Raw genomic sequence first — 23,817 nt, 5'->3', positions numbered from 1 at the left:
AAAAGAAAGAAAAATGGTATCATTTCTTTCTATCAATTCATAGCCCGTGGGAGCCTAAAAGTTTTCCAGACTGGTCTTTTCCAAAGTTCCATTGTTTGCATAACACCTTTATACCTTTTTCATGGAATTTAAAAATTTGATCCAAATCATGTTGTATATAGTTAAGGGCCAACTAGTTCTAGGATATTTGCTACCAAAAAATGAAGCTGTTCTATCCCTTGAAGTTACTCCTTTCAGTACCTGGCAAATATTATAGTCATATTTACCTTCAAATCTTTATTTAAACAATGTTCTGATAGTTCTACTTGATATTTTTCTTTTTTCATTAACTATTGACTTCCTACTGTGATGATTCAAATTAAGCTTGAGTTCAAAATTCCCTACACAATTCCTATCCCCATTCTCATCGCTCCCTATTCTTCCAACATAGACAGTTGGGTAAAATTGATACTCAGTTGACTTTAATGATTAAAATATCATTGAGGGGCCTCCCTGATGGCACATGCGATTGCAGTGCCATTTCGATCCCTGCCAGCCTCAGAGCAACCCACAAGGCTAGCAGACCTCTCCTGTCACGCCCACTGCGCCCCTCAGCAGTGTATTTCAGTCAGTCTGCCTGTTCTGTTCCCCACTCTGTCTCTGGTGAATCCTCTTCCGTGCCTCTGGCCTGTACCCCAGTTCTTGTATAAATAAATAAATCTTTTTTTAAAAAAATAAAGTATAGTTGACATTTGAGCCATGTAGTGACCTATAATGACTTTTCCTTTTCTACACAGCTATTTGTATTCCTTGGAAAACACGTTGCGAGTTAATAATACTATGGTTTGACAAGATTTTAAAAATAGTTTTCACTAATGTATTTCCAAACTTTCCCTTCATTGCTTAAATCTTCTGCCAGCATTCATACTCTTGGTATCCCAACATGGAAAGGCAGATTTCTAGCTGTGAGGTGTAGTGGAGGGTATCCCACTGGTTCCGAAACAGACTTTTAAACACATTTATTCTGTTTTTAACTTTACCTCCCCACCTCTACTTCCAGAGATAATTGATGCTACAAATTCCTAGACCACTCAGAGGTTTTAAAGTGCAAATCAAGTTGCTTCACCCACTGGGGAAAGATTCTGTTTTTTTGAGTCTGCTGCTCAGTTATCCCAGAATCCTTTATTTCTAGGTCCTAAAATTTTGTTGCTATGTTATTTCTCTCACTTTATTTGTACTATTATGTGCAAATTATGTGCTATTATGTATACTTTAAAGCAAATCCTTCTAAATCGAAAATATTTTTGGCTTTTTGCCCTATCTTAATAATTGTTTGAACTATCGTTTAGATAATATTTTTATTTATGCTGACTTAATTTTTATATTTTAACTCATCCTAATCAATAATATTCATGAAATTATGGTTATATTTTCTAAAATAGTTTTATTTTCTAGAACACATTCATATACATTAAGTAGGAAAAAATCTGGAATATCAGCAGTGGTATGCACTCTACTTAGGAAAACACTGGTCTAAAGTGCAGAGGTTTGGGGACGGTACATGGCTTTGATTGAGGTCTAGCAAATGGCAAAACTAGGACATTCTTTGGATATTCTGAATCCCCTCCTTGTTCTTTACCACTAAACCAACCTAGCTGGGCCTCTATCTAGATGCTCTCATTAACTGTGTATCTTACTTCTCTATGTTATCCACTCCCACTTAACATGTTATACCACTATCAATTATCCAGCCCATAAGTAACAGAACTTGCTAAAGTCATAGTTCCAAATAAGAGCCACTTGTAGTCCTGAATAGGGAGATACATTGGTGGAAAAATCAATGAGGTCAGTATTATTTTCTACTCATCTGACAAGAATGGTTAGTTATTAAATAAGTTTTCCATTGTGGTTTCCAAAAGTCTTTTTCATTCCACAATGAATAAGGAAGGGCACCAGAAACATGTATGCTCTTTTCTTTGCTATGTACTTGGGATCTCTGTCACAAAAACCTTACATATTTTCTCCAACAGAAGGTAGTACAGTTTATAAGTGGCAGAATCAGTTTGTAAACACGATTTTCCCCCAAACCCATCATTTAAATAGAAATGGCCCAAAGCCAGCATTACTTCAAACATAGGAATTCTCACATAGTTTATCCTCACCAACAAATTCCACAGTACCAAATTTAGCTTGGTGAGACCAGCATGATGCTGAAAATACTTCCTGTGCTGTTACTTGGCAATGTTTAATAAAAGAGGAGCAGATGTTGAACTCCAGAGACAGGTTAAATTTTGAGATTACAAATGTCTTTATAACTAATTAAAGCCAGAATGAAAGACACAAATTTGAGAATGACAAAATCATTGAACTAGCACTATAGAGTTTGTTTTAACAGAACTTGATCAGTATATATTTTGGACCCCTGGAAGGTACAAATTATACATTTTAACTTAAAACAGTCTAAATAACATTATTCTACTTTATGTATAGTGAAGAAAAAAGTATAGAATCTAAGAATCAATCAACAGTATACTTCTATTTCTTCCTTCTTGTCTTTGTGCTAATTTCATGCATTTTGTTCTGACATCCAAAACCACAGTACACTGTGATTATTTTGCTTTAAACAGTCAACCATCTTTTAAAGAAACTATGCACATATTTGCCATTTTGGCACTCTTCAATCATTTATGTCGAGTCTTTTCTTGTGTGGTAGCCTATCTAAATAATTTTCATAGAGATTTCTTTTTTTTTTCTTTCTTTAAAACCTTATTTATTTATTTTATTTTATTTTATTTTTTTTAATAGAGGCATGTTTTATTTATTTACTTTGTTTGTTTGTTTTTTGTTTATACATGCACTGGGTACAGTCAGAAGTGCGGGAGGGTGAGAGAATTCACCAGAGCCAGAGCGGGGAGCAGAGCAGGCAGAAGGACCGAAGTACACTGCTGAGGGGAGCAGCGGGCGGCAGGAGAGGTCTGCGCGCCATGTGGGATCCTCCTCCGGTGGCCGGGGAGCAGCCGGGGATCGAACCGGTGCCGCAGAGGCCGCAGGCAGCTTTGCAACCCAGCGCTCAACCGCTGCGCCACCGGGGAGGCCCCCTCATAGAGATTTCTTATAGTAAAATATTTCTAGTGATAAAATCTCACCTTTGTTTGAAATGTCTTTTATTTTTGGAGCATGTTCACTGGATATTAAATTTAAGATTGACAGTTTATCTTTCATCACTTTAAAGATACAACTCTGCTGTCTTCTGGATTACATAGTTTCTGACAAGAAATCTGCTATTGTCATTTTTGCTCCCAGTTATGTAACATGCTCCATTTCCTCTGGCTGTTTTTTAAGATTTTCTTTATCACTGATTTTCAATAATTTGATTATGATATGGTTTTCTTAATGTTGGTATTTGTTGAACTGTCAGCTTAAAGTTTTCATTAAAATTACAACATTTTTATATTCATTATTTCTTCAAATATTTTCTCCCCCAACCCATACAATTTTTTCTTTTTTTTTTAAATTATATGTTAATGTAATTTTTCATTTTTTGAGGAAACTTCATACTGTTTTCCATAATGGTTGCACCAATTTACATTCCTAACGATAGTGCACAAGGGTTCCTTTTTCTCCACATTCTAACTAACCCTTGTTATTGCCTGTCTTTTTTATCATTATTAATGACATATCATTATTTAACATCCTTGTTTGCTTTTTCACAATATTGGATTTCTCCCCTCAGGTATAGTCATCATAGTTTTCCCACCACCAAAGCTTCCATAGTTCTCCACCATTACCCATTGTACTCTCCTGCCACCATCACCCCCATTTTCTCCCCTCCTCCTCTCATTTTCCCTCTCTCTCCTCTCCTGGATACCTTAGATCTATGGTCAGCTTTCAAGAGTTGGTTTAAAAAAATTGTCTTTCTCTGATTTTTGTTTGGTTTCTCTATACATGAAACCATCCAATATTTATCTTTCTCCTTCTGACTCACTTCACTTAGAATAATCCCTTCCAATTCCATCCATGTTGCCACAAATAGCATAAGTTTATCTTTTTTGATCATTGAGTAAGTATATGATTGTGTATGTGTGTACCTTTTTTTAAAATCCACTTACATGTTCTGGGGCATTTAGGTTGCTGCCATATCTTGGCTATTGTAAATAGTGCTGCTATAAACATAGGAGTGCAGGTTTCCTTTCAGATCAGTGTTTTTGTGTTATTTGGTTAGATGCCTAGAAATGGAATTACTGGGTCATACAGTATTTCAACTTTAGTCTTTTGAGGAAACTCCACACTTCTTTCCATAAAGACTGGATCAGTGTACATTCCCACCAACAGTGTAAGAACCTTCAATTTTTTCTACATCCTTGCCAGCACTTGCTGTTTCTGATTTTTTTTTTTTTTTTGATAAGGGCCATTCTAACTGGTCATACCATTTTCTTGCCACTTTAGGTATATGTATGTAATACATTTAGATGATACATGTATAGTTCATAAGTCACTAATGCTCTGTTAATTTTTTCAGTCTTTTTTCTCTTTATGTTTCATCATGGAAAGTTTATATTATATTCGCTTCAGTTTTACTCATCTTTCTTTCTGCCATATCTGATTATTAATCCAATCCAATATTTTCATCTCATACAATGTATATTTTTTTATAGGTCCATCCAGGTCTTTTTAATATAATCAATTTATCTTCTCATCATGTTTATGTTTTCCACTATCACTCTTTATCCTGATTATGAGTAATATTTTCCCACTTTTTGCATGCATGGCAATTTTTGACTAGATGTCTGGCACTGTAGTTCTACATTGTTGTTTGCTGGATTTTGTTGTATTCCCTTAAATACTGCAATTTAAGGGAAATAGCACTATTATTTTATTTTATTAGCTCTATTAATTTATTTTATTGTGGATTACGTTACATGGGATCAACTGAGTGCATTCAAGCTTGATTTTAAACTTTGTTGTAGTGTTGACAGCAGTCTTTTGTCTGGGGTTTATTTAGCCTAAATAAGGAGAGTTTCCCTTCTGAAGACTCTTGTAGAAGGTCTTTCTACTCTGGCTGGTGGGAACACAAACATAAACCAGGAAATGTGTCTACCCTGCTGCTTTTTGGTGATTCTTTCCTCTCATGTGTACATAGATCAGTCAAAGTTTTAAGGTAACCCCTCTGCAAATCTCTGGAGCTTGCTCTCTGAAGCTCAACCCTTTCTGGTACACTGATATAGAAATTCCAGGGGTTTTGACCTCCCTCATCTGGATCTCTAGCTCCTCACTGTAATAAAACTATTGAAGTCTGTTTTCTACCTCCCTGCACTGCAGTCTGGAAACTACCTCCAGAGAGCAAATTGGAGTAATTACAGGATGTACCTCTTCCTGACCATCCCCTCAAGGCCATAGTTCTATGTTGCCAGTTCTTTTTTATCTGAAAACTATTGCTTCATGTGTTTCATCCAGTTATGTAGTCATTTAAGGCAGGGGGTAAATTCAATTCCTATTATTCCATCTTAGCCAGAAGAAGTAGTCTTTTGTTCTCCTACAATGATATTTGTTAGACCAATTCCTAGTTACTTTATATTGACCAGAAGAAGCAATATTTTTGTTCTCCTATAATGACTACATATAGTTAGGAAAAAATTTTGGCACTTTCAAATTTTATTCATTTTTACCACTTTCCCTATGAATCTATAGTTTATCACCAAGTTTAAAGATGCATTAATAATGATTGATCATGCTAAAGACTTCACTTCACTTATATTAGCAGCAGAGTCATTTTCTAGTCCCTTTCTTGCCATCTGCTAGATCCCTAAAGAAAGATAGAGTCAAATCTTTGTTGCCCAGGTTTGAGTTTCACCAATTCATTTACATAATCCTCTACCATACCCCACTGGATTCCTTCCTTCCCTTGCTCTTCTCCAACCTCCCCCTATGGTATATTAAGTTTTATAGTCAGATTTCTAAGGCTTGTTTTGGTTTAGAAAAAACATTCTTCCTTTTGTAAAATACTCCAGGATGACACTATGGATGTGTCAATGCAGAATATGTGCTTTGCATTATCAACTCCATTGCCTGGTTGCTCAGATGAATTTGGCAGGCACCACATTACTGACAGGTAGATCATGCCAAAATATGTTTTTAAAGTTTTAATTTAAAATATTGTGGGGAGAATAATAGTAGTAAACATTTTTATGGGCAATCACTAGGTGGTAGGTGTTTTCCTAAGACTGCTTCTCTATTTCCACAATGAAGGTATTATTCCCACGTTACAGATACCTGCTTTTCACCAAACCCTTGGGTAGTCATTATACTTTTTGTATAATGACCAGTGTTATTATGTTTAGATCATCAGATACCATGATTTTCAGGAGTCTAGGTACTGACTATAGTTGTTGGAAATGATATATAAAAGGTGGTTATCCTCAGGACCTTAATCGAAGATGTAGAATGCAAGAACATTCTTGAATGCTCTTTTCTTTCTCCCCTCCCATGTTCTGAAGCCCCTATTTCTTGATTTGAGGCATTCAGTAACTTTCTTGACTTTCAAAAACTCCTTTTAGAAGCTTACATATGACATATCCTGTTCCAAAATTATCTTTTCTTCCTTTTTACAAACCAATCAAATTCAAATTATCATATAGGATTAACCCACTCACTGTAAGAAGCTTGAAGGCAGAAACTAGATCTTATTTTTGGTGTTTCATCAGCCTCTAGATAGTCATATGACAATGAAATCATTAAAACAGAGATTCTCTCTCTGCTTTGTTTTTGCCAGCTGTGAAGATAATACAAAGCTGCCAATCTTGGTGGCCACCTTTGCTACTAAGGAGGAAGAATGAGAATGAAGGCAACAAAGGAAATGTAGAGGAAAAAAGAGAGTGAAAAATATTATGATGACATAATATGGGCTTCTGGACTCAGCTGCCTAGATTCACCCTTAGATTTCTTAAGAAACTGTAATTTCCCATTTTTGCCTAAATTAGTTTGAATTGGGTTTCTGTAACTAATGGGTTTAGGCAAATTTTTCTATCAAACAGGGGGTGAAATATAGGGAATGTGGTGAGGCACATGTCAAGATCATTTGTGACATATGGCACATGTCGTGATCATTGGTGACATAGCCCCTTTCCCCTCAATCTGCTGCTACCCCTATCTGAGAGGTGGCAAACAGAGCTGATCCTCAGATAGTAGGGACCAGGCAAAATTCAAGCCTGAAGCATTGGTGGGCCAAGGCTGAAACGATGCCAACCTATAGAGTCTTGTCACTTCTAGGTGCTGCCAAATGTAGAGATGGGCAAATGGAGATAGATATTTCATGCTTGTTTGCACACAAACCCAAAGTTCTCTTAGTATGCTTTGACTGCATGTATCTCTGTGGCCCCAAACTGCTGATGACAAGGCAGAATGGTAGCTATTTCACAGTATTTCTATTCTTCAAATATTTGTGGTAGCTTCATTTTTTTCTACCAGTTAGTCAGCATCTATATGGGTGTCTAGGAGAGGGAAGAACCCCATAGCATCATATTGCAGATAGATTAGTTAGAAAAAAGCATTGCTGCCTTCATTTCCCTGGTTTGGCTTTGGCTTTTCTTTACCAATTGTCCTTTGGCAGAGATGAGGAATTCAGATGAGGTGCTTCTTGGACTTCTTCCAGAAGCATCTCTGATTAAGGCAATTAGGGGAGAGCCGGAGGATACTCTAGTGAGCCATCTAGTGATGCCAAAGGTCTTCTGGGTCAAGATGCCAATTCCTAGTTCTTCTACTGATGGGTCCCTGGAGAGGGCTCAACGAAACCAAAACACTCATCCCGTTTTTGTTTTTGTTTTTGAGAAGTGTTTCTTCTTCTTTTTTTTTTTTTATTGAGGTAACATTGCTTTACAACATTGCGTATATAATTTGGATTTATAGCTTCACTTCTCTTCAGATGTATATTACAATGCCTTGTCTACACTCAAAGCACCCATAATCCTCTACCATACCCCACTGGATTCCTTCCTTCCCTTGCTCTTCTCCAACCTCCCCCTATGGTATATTAAGTTTTATAGTCAGATTTCTAAGGCTTGTTTTGGTTTAGAAAAAACATTCTTCCTTTTGTAAAATACTCCAGGATGACACTATGGATGTGTCAATGCAGAATAATATGTGCTTTGCATTATCAACTCCATTGCCTGGTTGCTCAGATGAATTTGGCAGGCACCACATTACTGACAGGTAGATCATGCCAAAATATGTTTTTAAAGTTTTAATTTAAAATATTGTGGGGAGAATAATAGTAGTAAACATTTTTATGGGCAATCACTAGGTGGTAGGTGTTTTCCTAAGACTGCTTCTCTATTTCCACAATGAAGGTATTATTCCCACGTTACAGATACCTGCTTTTCACCAAACCCTTGGGTAGTCATGATGTAAATTCTAGTATGACCTCCTTAGAAATCAGCTTGGACCAATTCTGGATCTTTCCCTTTCTGTATGGTACCCTGACTAAGACTAAAGATGTTGAATAACAACAAAACTAGAACTTACAATGTTCAGAAAGATCTTTCTTCATCACAGTGCCTTTTGCTATACCATCCTACCTCCCAGCAGCTAATCCACGTATCACCCTGTAACACACACACACATACTAGAGGCATGGAAGGCTCCTTTCCTATGGAAACTTGTCCTTCAGCTTCTATATTCTTATTGACATTAAAACTCTGAGTAGTGAGCTCTTCATCTCCACACTAGATTGTGGCATCTGGCACTGTTTCACCAAAACTAAACCAGTAACAACCGTCAAAGGACAAAATTTGTGCTAATGTGATAAGACTGGCTAAGAGTCACTTTTCCTTCACTTTCACTGGACCCCTTATTCTCCAACACTGTTCACTTACTTATTTATTGTGATAAAGTATACATAATATAAAATTCACCCTTTTAATCAATTTGACATATACAGTTCAGTGTATAAAGCACATTCGCATTGTTGTACAAGCATCACTAACATCCATCCACTGAACACTTCATCATCCCAGAGACTACACCCACGAAACAAGAACTATTCACACCCCAAGGCCTCTGGCAATCACCATTCTACTTTCTGTCTCTATGAATTTGACTGCTCAGGTACCTCGTGTGAGTGGACCATGCGGTATTTGTGACTAACTTACATCGCTTAGCATAATGTCCTCGAAGTTTATTTACACTGGAGCATCTGTCAGAATTTCCTTCCCTTTTAAAGCTGAATAACATACCACTGTATGAATACATCACATTTTCTTTATTCTGGATGAAGCTGATTTACTTTAGGTAAATTAACAACTCTAAGAGATAGAAAGCCTTCTTTAATTTGAACTCAATTCTGTTTCTAATCTGTCCCCAAGTGGTAGCTCCACCTGCCACCCCAATAGCCTTCTGCCTGGAGAACTAGGCAAGAGGGTGGCCCATCTTCCCGGACTCCTGGGGGGTAGCACTGCCCACCATACTTACCCTGTAGCACAGAGGATCAATACAACCTTCCAGATGCCAGCCCCTCCTCTCCAAGCTGAGGTGAACTTTTGCTCCCTCAAAGCAGTGTTAACAAAACTAGGGAGCACAGCAGCTACCAGCCCTGTGAAATACTTGTGGAAGGTTTCCTGAACACACATTTCTGCCTCAGCAAATTATCTCTAAGAACATAGTGGTAATGAAGAGAGATAAAGAAGAGATGCCAAAGTGAGAAACTCAGTTGGTTAGTCCTAACATGCACAGTGTCAATAGCTTGTTCTGGGACTAAAAAGGAGATTTCACCACAAGCTTCTCCCCAGAGGTGGAAGGTACAGATCAAATTGCTTCCCACTCCTGCCCCACCCCGAGGAATGGACTCAGTGACACTGCAGACCTTTCTCTTCCCCGATATCTTTGAGTCAAGGCGCCGTGGTGACCAAGTGGGTCAGATAAAGGACTGCAAAAGCATTGTCCCAATTGCCCAGGGAAGATGTAGCCAACATTCCTAGGTGTGTTTGCAAATATGGTGCAAGAGAGAACAGGTGCAAAGTGAGCAATGCTGGCAAAGCACAGCTAAATTTAGAGACCAGTAGTTCCCTTGCCACCGGTCATTTGGTTATATCCCTTCCACTAGAGTAGCACATACATCCTCACAATCAAATGCAGATGGTGAACCCCACACTCAGAACTCTATCCATATGGGTTCTATAATAGGATATTGTTCATCACAATAGAATTCTGCTTTTCCAGGACTTAGTAATCTAGGAGTCTAGAAAATTCAATTCATTTATTTATTACTCACTACTCACTTCTAAAATCTTTGAAAACTGCATTTAATAAATGTCCATTAAATTATTATATCAAAAATCTATATGCAGAAGTCAAGCAACAAAATGGGCTGAAAGAAGAAAAGAATTTATTAGAAGATTTAAACTGAGGAAGTAATACAATTAAGTATGCACTTTAGCTCTAAGCTTCCTGGCAATAAAATAGAAAAGATAAAAAAAAAAATTAAACCACACATGTCCCATCATTTGATTAATACGAACACAGGGATTCCACCAGGAGTTGTTGCCTTGATAGATTTCAAATAGGGATCATTTACAAAAACTAAATTAATATGACTTTATGGATTCATCTATGTATGTAAATATCTCTGTATGTGTGTGTGTGTGTGTGTGTGTGTGTGTGTGGATAGTATCTGTCCATCATCTATTGTCTCTTTGTGTGTCTGTGGAGTTCAGAGGTAATAAAAAAAATCTATCAGGAAACTTTGCAAGACCTCATCTCTTTCAAGTTATAGGAATAGCTGCTTCTTATGGGAAAGAATCTTGTTGGAAACATGGGAGTATAGGTAATCCCACATCCCCAGGACACTAACCCCATCCTGCTAAGTAGCTGGACTGACCCCACACAAACCTACTGTTTCATGATCTGGGGCCCTGGGCACTAGTGGGAGAGGGAGAATTGGTCAGTCTTGCTGCCCTAAACCCAGGATCCAGGTGCCTGAAGAAAACACTTTGGCACCCAGGTGCCCTGCAACCAGAGCATTTCTGTCTAAATCCACCCTGTGGGCCAAGTCTGGCATATGACTGGGCGCCCGCTCAACTCCCATTTGGCACTCCAGTTCCCTGCTGGCCCTGGAAACTTGCCCCAAACCACAGCTGCCTGGCTCTGGGCCTGACAATCTGCCCACTTCTTGCCAAATTTTCTCTCTCTCTTTCTCTCTCCCTCTCTCTTTCTCTCTCTCCCCCTCTCTCTCTGTTTCTCTCTGTCTCTCTCTCTAGAGGACTGGAACTTGTCATCATATCCTTCCCCCAGCTGCTTCCAGGGGTCCTGCTTCCACTCTGATGGCCCAGATAGGGCCCTGTCCCTATGCAACTACCTGTTTTGAATGTTCCCCTGTAGAGACTCTAGCCACCCCACACTTCCACCCCTCTGATTAAAGCTGGAAGGTAGAGCCAAGTTCACCAAACCATTGGGTAGTCACAGTGTAAATTCCAGTTTGACCTCCTTAGAAGTTAGCTTGGGCCAATCCTGGATCCTCCCCACTCTCCATAGACCCACTGTCTAAAAAGATTGTGAAAGCAGATGGAAATCTCTTCTTTCCTAGAAGGCAGCACCAGTGAAGGTTGTATCCAGGCCTCCTTACATAGGGGTGTTTTTAGAACAGTGACCACAGAGAGGGTGCTGTTCTTCCACCCCACGAGTAGAATTGGAAGATACTCAAAAGGATCCATAGGTGCCATATTGCACAGAAGTGAACAAGGTCTGAATGGCTTCACCTGGACATGCTGCTGTAGAGGGACTACGAATATATGCTCCATGACTACCCCTTGGAGGGAAAAGCTTCTCTCCAATCCCAACCTTTAAGGTAAGAAAGAAGTTACTGAGAAATAGCTGAGATATTTCCTGGCTCTGAGGGGCTTTCTCTAAGAAGATATCACTTTGCAATCGATCTTACATAAATCTAAGTTTGGGGATACAAATAAATGTCAGGTTGTAGCAGCCAACTGTGTCCTGCTGAAGTAGAATTTCCAGGCTCCCGCAGCAATGGGCACAGCTAGGAGTTGTGATCTTAGCTCTGCCAAGCCCAGGTGGTGGTATATGTGCTCCCTGGGGCATGGGAATCCCATAGGGTACTAGCCATCAAGACAGCCACAGCCGATAATGGGCACACATAGCCCCATCTACTTGAAAGAAAGATCTTTGTAACTGATCAAAGATATGGGAAGCAGTTCTGCAGTGTCTGGTTCATAGTAGGCACTCAATATACATACTTGCTTCCACCTGCCAGAGACCAGGAACCTGAATTGTAGAGAGGGGTTCAGCCTCTGGACTTGCAAATACTACATGTGGGGGCCCACGACTCTTTTGAGTGGAGTGGAAACAGGCCCTTTCTGCTGAGGCAGGCCTCTGGAAGAGACTTGGAGAAGCTATTGCCATGTAGAGTGAATAGTTTTCTCTGGGCTCCTCACTCTCTCTGACTGTCTTCCAGGAAAATATTCTTGAAAAGAGTGAGGGGACAGGAACTGGGTGGTGGGCTGGTGGAAGCTGAGGCCCGCTGTGTGAAAATAAAGCATTAATGCTCGGTGCAGCTTCACTCTTCAAAGCCCCGAAACTGCATTGGCTGGGACCTTTCTTTTGTAACTTGAGTCACAAGTACACGGGTATTTATTTTCATGTGGTGATTGAAAAGTAGATAAAATTCATAAATAGTGAACCACATGCCTTAAGTGACCTTCAAATAAAGTAGCAACAAAGAACAATTACAGAAAGAAGTACGTCTGATTTTAGATTTGCCAGAAAGCTAAACAAAATAAAAAGAAAATCCATTACTCACGCCAAATAAGACAGGGAATGATTATGGACAACCAAGCTATTTTCTTAAAGGAAGAATGACAACCTGGAGTCGTAACCTGTAGGTTGGCTGGAGTGCTTAGGATGGGAAAACACTCAAACCGACCTCTCCCATCCCCTTTTCCCTGTGGCTACAAAGACTCACCCTCCAATTCTGTGACAGCCTGAGGCTTCTGCTCTGGAGAAGCAACTGAGTGACAGGTGCTGCTGGACAGAGGCCAGGGAGGCCCGGAGGTCACTGTGGGGAGTCACAGAGAGGGGGGCCGTGGACATGCAGACTGTGATCACAGAGAGGCTTGAAGAAGGACAGAAACAAAGGCACAGGTAGCAAGCAGCAAAAAACAGTTTCAAAGCAAAGTCTGCTAATGCTACCCAGATTATTAAAAAAATCTATATCCGTTTTCCAATCATCATAACATGTAGTTGGAGAACAACTGCCCCCGGCCAGTGCTGCCTGTGCGTGATAATTGGAAACACAAGTAAAGACCCTCAGCAGTATCAGTTTTCAAAGTGCAACCCAAGAGCGCCTTTCTCTGAGTCACCCAAGGGTGCCACAGAATTCTGTCTCCCCTCACTCTCCTCAGAACTACTGAGCCAGAATCTCTGAGGGCAGGGCCCAGGAATCTGTATTTTTAAGCTTCTGAGTACAGTAATTTTGAAAGCCATTAACTCAAAGAGTAAAAGGCCAATTTGTTAACATCTATCTCCCCTTAATCTTACAGCAGGGCACGAGAAAACACATTGGATTTGGAATCAAAACTCTGGGTCAAAGTTACACTCCTTAGCCTTGAGCAATTCACTGAATTTCCTAAGACTCCAGTTTTTCTCTTTTGCAAAATGGAAATTCTACCTAGAGTGTAAACGTTCACTGACAAAGAATGTAAAATCCTACGTATTATAAACTCAACAGGGCAACATAAATGTTTATAATTTTCATTGTTTTTAACTGTCATATTAGAAGTTTCCGCCCATAGTGCCAGCACCCTTATCTCTGCTCCCATATCTCTTGTCTGCATGTCTGAAGGCATTCTTCCTATCTTCCCTGTGATTTCTAACTCTGTTAATTATACCTCTTTTATTAAAAACCTCCCAAAGGCTAGCTTTTATCCTTACCAAGACCTGAATGATGGAGGGAAAGAAGATGGAAATGTTAAAGATCCAGCGTATCACTGACTGCCCAGCAAAAATCTAGGCAAGCTTAATTCTAGCCTTTGGGAACCCTAGGCAGCTAAGAAGCAGCACGGTAGAAGGGGCTCCTGGCTATACCAAAAGCCCCAGTTGAGTGTGGGCAGGATTAAAGACGAAGCCATGATCTCACAGGCATGCCTGAGGCAGCCCTATTGAAAAAGGATAAAGACACAATATTAACATGCAGGCTTTGGACTATATGGGCCCAAAGAAAATATCTGAATTCATATAGTTTATAATAACATGATTAAATATAATTTAGAAGGTCCAAAGTAATATTTTTTTAATATACAAGAATGCTTACCGGTAGACGTTTTTATTGATGAAAGCATTTTTCCCTTTTTTAAGTAAAATTTTTATTTTATAATGACTTTATGTGTACAGAAAAGTTGCAAAGATAGTTCACAGCTTCCCATATGACCCTTGCCTTGCTTCCCCTAATGTTATTGTCTTACATTAGTGTGTTCTCAAAAGAAACTAACAATGGCACAGCACTGTTAACTAAACTCCAGACTTGACCCAGGTTCCACTGCTTTCCGTCTAATGTCCTTTCTATATTCAGGATCTAATTCAGCTTATATCCACATTGCACTTTGTCAACAAAACCCCTTAGTCTCCACTGGACTGTGACTGTTTCATCATATTATATCAAGGGTATACACTCTCAACATGACTTATCACTGCTGACCTGGATCACCTTGCTGAGGTAGTGCTTGCCAGATTTTTCCCACTGTTAAGTTACTTTTCTCCTCTTTCCATATTGCAATCCTTGGCATCAAACTCCTAAGCATACTCACCATGCTCAGAGTAGGGAGGAGGGGAGAAGAGTGGAGGGGGTTAAGCGTCCCCTCCTGGAGGTATCTATGTAAATTATAAGAACTTCCTAGGTTTCTTTCTTTTTATTTTATATATTTTTTACATCATTTTTCATTTTTGTACAATGTATGCATTTTCATCTTGGTTATAGTCCCCATAAAATTCCCTCCACCCATTCTATTCTCTAGTAAAAGGAAGTAGGACACCTGGCAAAATGGTGAACTCTAGGGCTGGGGCAGGGCAAATCAAGATAAACCTGCAGCATCTTGTAGTACCAGAAAGTCAGAAAGGCCCCAAGAAACAAAAGAATGGAGCATGTCAAAGGGGCACAGGCACTGGTCCAAGAGAGATCCAGTCACCAAAATGAGAACAATTTAAGCAACAAAATAAATGATATTGGATTATAAACTAAAATATTAAAAAAAAGCATCAGCCAATACTAATATACAATGAATAAGAGATTGCACAGTTATAAATGAGGAAACCAAGATACAGAAGTGAGTCCTCTTTTATTCTTACCACATATACAATCCCTGAGTATCCTCATTCACTCATTGCCTCAAACAGCTCTTATACACTAAAAATCAAGCCTAAATGGAAGCTCTATGAGTCAAAAAAATTTCTGTGACTATCGAGTTTTCCCATATATGCCCATAAGTTGAGTTTAGAGCTGGACTTTAATAAATATTTGTTGAAATAACGAATGAACCTAGCCTAGAATTTTTTCCTCACTTGTAGACCTAGCATCTTATTTTCATGTGCCACAGGTTTCCAGCTATTAAAATATTCAGAACACAACTCATCACGTCAAATCTTCTCCACCCCCAAATATGTGTTCTGATATTCCCTCCTGCATACATGGCATGATCTCCCTGCCAATTGTCATGTTTCCTTATTCTTTATATTCAACTTGTCCTCAAGTTCTATGCCTTCAGCTCCCTAAATATCTATCAGAAATCCATTTGCTCCCCTCCATGCCCAAATGGAGAGGCTATCTGGTCTAAGAGCCTATCCAGAGATGAAACTGAAGAAAGCCTCCCTTGATTGGAAGTGAACACTGCTACTTATTAGGGATGGCACCTTGGGCAACTAATTTAAATGTGCCTCAGACTCCTTGCCTATATTATTTAGGAATATTTGGATTGCAAATAACAGAAACCCCAAATAAACTGACTTCCAAATAAACCGAACCAAAAAGAGAATTTGGGGGTTTGTTTAACTAGACCAAGGGTGTCCAGGCAAGTCATGGAGCTAATCATGGTACTTCTTCTCTCAGGGCTGGTATCCCCTGTGTAGGGTTCTACTCCCACTCACATAGGCTCCTTCCTCCCTCAGGATGGCAAGACATCTTCCAGAGAGCTGCTGTCGCATCCTATCCATTCAACAACTCCCAAAGGAAGAGTGCTCTTTTCTCATTTCACTCCTGACAAAAAGCTCAAGGCTGCTTAGTGTTGACTGGTCAGTGCCTACTTCATGGCTATCCTTAAGGCTAGGGATGGGATCCATGACACCCAACTCAGTGGAACTGGAGGGGAAAGGAGGTTGATAACAAAAACGGGTATTCTTTCCAAGAAAAAAAAAAAGAGGGAATGGATGCCAGTTCTGTAGAAACAGCAGCACATGCACACACACATACACACATGTGCATGAATGTACATGAATGTATCCATATCCTGTTTGACTTCTCTTCAGCCAGTTCTCCACGTTATTGCTGGAAAGAACTTTCTAAAATGCAAGTCTAATTATAGAACCTATATGCTTTGCAGAGCAGTGGCCAGCTCCCGCTCTTTGTTAGGTCCCAAGCTGTAGCCCAGTCGCCCTGCACTAGGTTGATGCTCGGGAAATCTAGTGAATGAATGAGTTCATCTGAACCTCATGTGTGCCTGGGCAGTTGTGATGATCTGTGTTTCATATAGCAAAATGAACTGAAAGAAAACAAATACAAAATTAACCTACTAGACACTGAGATGGGCCAAACAGAAGTGAGGTTTTGACTACCTTGAAGAATTAAGAAAATGCTTAAGGGTATAAAAGGGTGTCCAGCTGAGCCAGAAAGATACTGGTATGGAAAGTACAATTGCCAGAAGGAAAATGTAGTCCCCCCCAGGAGCGAAGAAAGCACACTAATCCATAGATGACTTAGTGTGACAAATTTACATCCTCACCAGGACCTTTGGCTGCATGACTGTTCTTTATATTATCAGATTCCTTTGCTACCTTCAGGTTTCAACACGAATACCACTCCTTTGTAGAGACTTTCCCTGATTTTCTATTTAAAGCAGTACTCACTGCATCATAACCCAAAGATAAGGGTCCTCATTGTATTGGCAGTATCTGAAGTTACTTTGCTCACTTGTTTATTATCTTTCTTTTTCCATAGGACCATCAGCTCTGTTAGAACAGGGATCCTCACTGTCCTGTTCACTAGGTATTTTCTTAACAAATGAATCAGCAAACAGAATCTTTTGATTGGAGGTTAGGTAAATAAATAACATGCTTTACATATACCAAGAACGTTATCAGCCACATAATATATCCACAGTAAAAGGCAGCTATATAATGACTTATTTGTAGATGTCATGAAACATTAGCAGCCTGGACTCCAAAGTTTCTGACCTTCAGAAGGGCAGTGGCCAGAACCCAGGAAAGGTGAGACTGAGCAGACAAGACAGGTGAAGGAAAGGAGGCAAGACATGGGGTTGCTGCTACTTCTCATGCAAGAATAGAGCGAAGCGGGGAGTGGGGCTGGCGGTTTGGGAAGACACAGAGCGGGAAGACCATCGAGGATGAAAGCTCCTGAGACTTCCAAAGGAATGGGAGCTGGGTTGTGGGGGGCTGAGACTGACAAGAAAAAAGCTCTAATCTGAATCTAGTTCAATTATAAATTGGTGATGGCAATATCTAGTTCAGCTCAATTTCAAAATTCCAAAGTACATCTATTGAGCATCTCCTATGTTCAAAATACTTGCTGGCCCAGCACAGGGCAGAGTTGAGTCAGATACTGATCAGGACCCTCAGTAAGAGAGGAAGGAAATAGAAGTAGATGACAGCTAACTATACCAACAAGGTAACACACTAATAGTGATACCTAGTGAAGGCTGGAGTGATAATATGAAGAATGCCCAGATAAGAGACAGCAGGGCTGGCAAAAAAAAAAAAGATGAAGCAGAATCAAAACCACGTTGGGGAATGAAAAAACAAATTCACAGAAAATACCTATTTCCTGTTGCTTAGGATCTTTTTTTCCCCACTGAACTTAATGTCAACAAATTCAGTCACCTTTAACTGGCAATAATATGGTTGAAAAAGACTAAGACAGCATATTGAAGTCAGCATAGCTATCAATCATTGCTTTCTTCTTTTCACCAACTACATATACTGACATTCAAGAATTTAGTCTGAATGACTCTGTGTGACTCGCCAAATTTGAGCCATAGCGTACCAGGTCGATGATGAGAGTGCCCTGCAGTCCTGTGGCCCCTGACAGCGTCCCACCCTTTACCAAGAAAAATGCAAAAAGGGCTTCTTACCTCTCAGCTCTAATAACTACACAATGGGTTTTTCTAATTCTGAAAAAAAAAGTTAAAAATGCTACTTTTCCATTGTCAGAAAATATTCTCCATTTGGACTTCTCTCAGGAATGCAAATTTAAACTGCTGAAATTCTTTATTATATGCTGTCTTTGTCACCAACTTTTTGAATTTTTTGAAGTGGAAAATGTACCTTTAAGGAAAGTCTACACTTTGTTTTATGAATGGTAAAATTCAAGTCTTTGGCTAACTGTCTAAATAAACAAAATTTTGCCTTGCTTTATATATACTTGTATATGTGTGTATGTATACTTGTATATATGTATATATACATATAACAAGTGTAACAAGAAGACTCAAGACACAACGACATGTATGATGCATCTTTAAAGGTGTCTTTTATGGGACTTCCTGGTGGTAGAAGGGTTAAAGTCTCAGTGCTGTCAAGCATGAGTTTGGTCCCTGGCCAGGGAGCTGATGCACATAGTACAGCAGACCTCTCCTGTCTCACCCTTTGCTCCCCTCAGCAGTGTATTTCAGTACATCCACCTGTTATGCTCCCCACTCTGTCTCTGATGAATCCTCTCACCCCAGCCAGCTCAGTTCTTGTATGCATAAATAAATTAAAATAAATCTTAAAAAAAAATGATGTATGTTACTAGGATCCTGAGAGTCATATACTGAAGTTAATTGAAAATGAGTTACCCTTTTGGCTTTTGGCCAGGGTGCAACTTTCTTCGGTCGTCCCGAATCCGGGTTCATCCGACAACAGCCACCTCCACCATGCCACCTAAGTTCGATCCCAACAAAGTCAAAGTCGTATACCTGCGGTGCACCAGAGGAGAAGTCTGTGCCACATCTGCCCTGGCCCCCAAGATTGGACCCCTGGGTCTGTCTCCAAAAAAAGTTGGTGATGACATTGCCAAGGCAACTGGTGTTTGGAAGGGGCTGAGGATAACAGTGAAACTCACCATTCAAAACAGACAGGCCCAGATTGAGGTGGTACCTTCAGCCTCTGCCCTCATCATCAAAGCTCTCAAGGAACCATCGAGGGACAGGAAGAAGCAGAAGAACATTAAGCACAGTGGGAATATCACGTTCGATGAGATTGTCAGCATAGCCTGGCAGATGCGGCACCGATCTTTAGCTAGAGAACTCTCTGGCACCATTAAAGAGATCCTCGGTACCGCCCAGTCCGTGGGCTGCAACGTTGATGGCCACCACCCTCACGACATCATCGATGACATCAACAGCGGTGCAGTGGAGTGCCCTGCCAGTTAAGAAAAATCAAGGAAAATCACAATAAAGGATCATTTGACAGTGAAAAAAAGAAAAAAAGAAAATGAGTTACCAAGAAATTTAAAAACACAAATAAAGTTTTCTAAAAGAACCAATCTGCCAATCACTAACTATATGTTTAACACCACTCTGCTTTACCCAAGCACAGTATAGGCCCTCTCTGACTTCACACAGAAGATGTATGCCCAAGTTCATAGCTAGGTTTTTGTTTTTTGTTTTTTTTTTTGTTAAACTCAGAAGAAATTTCTTGTAGTCATAAATCTTCATTTCCTAAATTATGTGTTAAACAGACTTTTGTGGGTTAGCCTAGAGCACAGCCAGCATAAATTGTTTATATGGAAAGTTTATTTCAGTTTCTAGTCAGTGCTCGGGACTCACCAAGCCCTCTCTTCCCCAGCCACAAAGAGAATTAAGAACTGTGTTTACAGGGGCAGGATTACCACCATGGCCTCTGGGATAACTTCCATTCCTCTGAACTCTGTTCCTCCTAAGACTGGGTCTGCAGGAGAAAAGCAGTCCCCTTGAGTTTGGGGCACTTTGGGAATCAAATGTGACCCTTAACATCTCCAGGATTACTTTCTATCTTCTTTACTTCCTCTTCTAGTGTAAAGAGAGTCTCTACCCAGTAAATCCCTAAATCAAGTTTTCATTTAAGATCATTCCTGAACCCATCTCTCTGCCCAGAGGATTCTGGTACTCTTGATTGGCCACATTTATATCACACTGGGCAAGTTCTATTTAATCATATGGATGAAGAGGTAGGAAAGAGTTGTTGCTCCATGGAAAGTTGGTGTACTTTGTCAGAAGAAACAGATGTAGATGGTGAACAGGCAAAAGCAAAAGATGTCCACTACACGAGATTATTAATGAATATTCTAGCAAGCAGAGTTTCTCTGGCCTGGTTTTGGGGAGGGCTGCGCCTGCAGGTGACCAATGAATATTAATGGCTGGGCATTATTAGGACAAACAGAGATTAAAAAGACTACAGTAAAAACAGAATAGCAGGTGTTATAAAATCTAATATTTAATGTTAGAGTTTAACAGAGCACTTTTATCAATGATTATGGTATTAAATATTTCATTAAATGAGCTATTTACTGAGGAAAAATATTACCTTCTCCATTACAGGGATGACAAAATTGAGGCTTTGAAAGCTTAAGCACAAGACCCTTGCAGTAATAGGTAATCTGGGCTGTTGACAGAGTTGAAGCATGAATTCAGCTTCCAAACTCATTGTTTATTTTACTCAACCAAACCCACATGTAGGGAAAACATGTTTCAAAAAGTTACAGAAGGTTTTAGCTCTTTCTGTTGAGGTGACAGGGAGGGTAATCTAATGAGACAATGCCCTTAATGAGGAGTTCAAGGATAACCTTGCTGGTCAAGGTAAACACTAAAATTCATGGATATATAATGTTAAGGCTGTGCTTAAAATCTGATTTAAAAAAATTAACAGTATTTTATGAGCTTTTAACTGTTAATACTTCTTATGTATGTGTGCATTTTGATATTTATCTGGTAAAAACACTGAAAACTCTCTTACAAAATTACGGGGGAGCGGGAATATTGAGCACTTATAAAAATGTGGCTTTGAGGGAAATGGGAATTTAAAAGTCATCTAATTATTAATGCAAATGATCAAAACACGATATTTTTATATTGGTAATGGAATATCAGGCAAAAATACAACTTTGCACATATTTAAAACACACTGATCTCTGCAGCATATTTTGGTGGTTACACTAACATGCCCACACACATGTAGATAGTGACTTAAATACTTTCCACAACCAGAGAAGCGTTTCATAGTTACTACCATGAGAAAAGAGCTGCTGGAGAGAGCACAGTCCGTACCCACTTGGCACCCCTGTCAAGGACAGAGGTAGTGTCATAGATAGTACATCTCCTGACACCTTACTACTTTCCTACCAGCAAGAGGCCATGAGCATACCTAGCAGTCAGAGAAGCATTTACACTTGCATTGTCAATTCCAAAAATGCATTTACTTGCACTAACTCTCCTGCTTTTGTTATAGTTGTGAGTGCATAATGCAGCATTTGAAATTTTATGGCTACATTGAAACTTTCACAACTATGTATAACAAACAGGTACAGTACCCAAATTTAATGAGTATTTTCACATATAAATACAATTAAAGCTATAGAACATTATGTAAATTATTGAATCTTTGTGAATATGTATGTTTATTTTTCATTTTTGGATTTTTAACCTCTGTGAAACAAGGGACTTACAGTAGTAGAACTTTCTAGAATAACGTTCCTCATAAGGTTGTTCTATAATATCCAAATTAGAATCTTCTTGAAGCAAACTGTTCACTAGGCACCTTAAATTACCTTGGTCCTCTCTACCCATAATGTTTCTCCTCTGATTCTGATTTTACACTTAAAATGACTAATTTGAGTGGTTGTTCCTTTATAATGATTGAGTTGTTCCTTTATAATGAGGAAGCATATATATATATATATATATATATATATATATATATATATGCCTCCTCACTTTCTACAATGACAAGGTTTTCAGCACAGTGGAGATCATCTCTGACTTTCTTTTTAGCAGAGAACATTTTTGCAGGATAACTGCCACCTTTGGGCTAAACTTTTTGCTAAGTTGGGACCTTATATCTACAGTGCTAGGCTCTTTGTCATCTAACTTTTCTGGGAAAAAAATCTGAAACCTCCTCCTCAAACCCCCCTCTCACCTTCTCTTCTCACCTCCCAAAAAAAGCAGTTTGTTATCTGTTTCCTGAAATTCCAGCCTTGGCTTTAGTCATGATGAAGAGTTTTTAACATAACTCTCAGTCTTGATTGGTAGTGACAGATGGGTCCTAAAACTAAAGCCAGGTTTAGCAGAGAAATATCTCTTGGGAGGACACTGATCTCTGCCGTAATGCAAGAACCCCAGAAGGGAAAATCTTTTGAACTGCTGACAGTCATTTGCACCTTGGTGGGGATAAAACTATGAATGTAAATGGAAACTAGGAGAGGAAAGAATCAACACAAGATGTAGACACCAGGTGCAAGAATGATGGACTGCAGTAGCGTGAGTCTGAGGGCTTCACAGTTGTGGCTAGTAATAACAAATAAAACAACATGTTATCAGAATTGCACCGCTAAAGATTAATTCAAGGCTGGATTTGAGGTTATTAATAGACAATGCCTGACTGTTCTTGCTGTGTTTAGCAATTATTACAATGCTTGAGATATAGAGACAGTTCAATGAATATTGTTGTTTTAATGAATAAATATGTCTGTTCTACAATTGAGAAAAAACTCTTCACTTAAAAAGACGATTCCCCTGGTCAATGAATCAAATGTATGGACAAATGAATACTAGTTTCTTGTTCTACCTTGATGAGATCCTGGGGTCCAAAGCAATCTTGGTTGAACAAGAGGAGCCGAAGCAGATGGCCAGAAGGGTAGGAGGTGAAAATTATAGCCACTGGAGCTCATCTTAGAATATTTCTCCTTGCATCTAACAGTCAAAAGAAGCTAACACTTGCTTCCCTCATAAAACAGCCCACCACACAAAGACATACACATGCATACATCAGTCTTTTGTTGTGTCCCTTTAATAACATTTCCAGTTAACAAAGGGATTATCTTTGTTAAGAACTTGAGGCTAAAGCGGTAAGGTAAAATGCCAGCTAGAACATGGCAATGATTCCTGAACACAAGCCCAGAGTTCTTCCCAGCACGCAAATAATGAAACACTACAGAAATAATGTTAGGACATGAATCCCAATGCACCTAGGTTTCTGTATGCCCCATAATAACAGTTACATTGAAGATGCTTGAAGGAGGAAAATTAAAATGGAATTGGAGTGGGCTTTATAGGACCCTTAATTAAAGGGGCATAGTAGGAGTTCAATGGGCATTTCAAACCCTCCACCAAGATTTGCTTTCTTTTCCACATTATTAGGTCCCTCTGGATCATAATTTTTTCATCATCTGGAAACACATTAGAGAACTTTCATCAGCGTGTTCGGCAGTTTCTATTTGAGACAAGGGTATAATTAATCAGAACCAGAATTTAATATCCACCTTCCTCAAGTTTGCTCTGTGGTCCTGATATCTATTAATACTAGACCCTACGAGGCCATAAATAGATCCTAGAAATCCCCTTGGTGTGGAGATGTGGAAGTTCCTATGAGGACTTCTCCAGT

General features: G+C 39.3%; 1 protein-coding gene across 1 annotated transcript; it reads left to right on the top strand.

Annotated features, from left to right (window-relative positions):
• Positions 1-19,115: 19,115 nt before the first annotated feature.
• LOC311172092 (large ribosomal subunit protein uL11-like) lies at positions 19,116-19,840 on the top strand (the record flags this gene model as incomplete). Its single annotated transcript, XM_084235236.1, has 1 exon — positions 19,116-19,840. The coding sequence occupies one exon, from the start codon at positions 19,116-19,118 to the stop codon at positions 19,611-19,613; it is 498 nt and encodes a 165-aa protein (XP_084091362.1). The 3' UTR covers positions 19,614-19,840.
• Between the last annotated feature and the right edge of the window lie 3,977 nt (positions 19,841-23,817).

Source organism: Talpa europaea (genome assembly GCF_964194135.1).
Source record: "Talpa europaea genome assembly, chromosome: 6".
Classification (NCBI taxonomy): Eukaryota; Metazoa; Chordata; class Mammalia; order Eulipotyphla; family Talpidae; genus Talpa; species Talpa europaea.
This window is presented reverse-complemented; position numbering and strand designations above follow the sequence as displayed.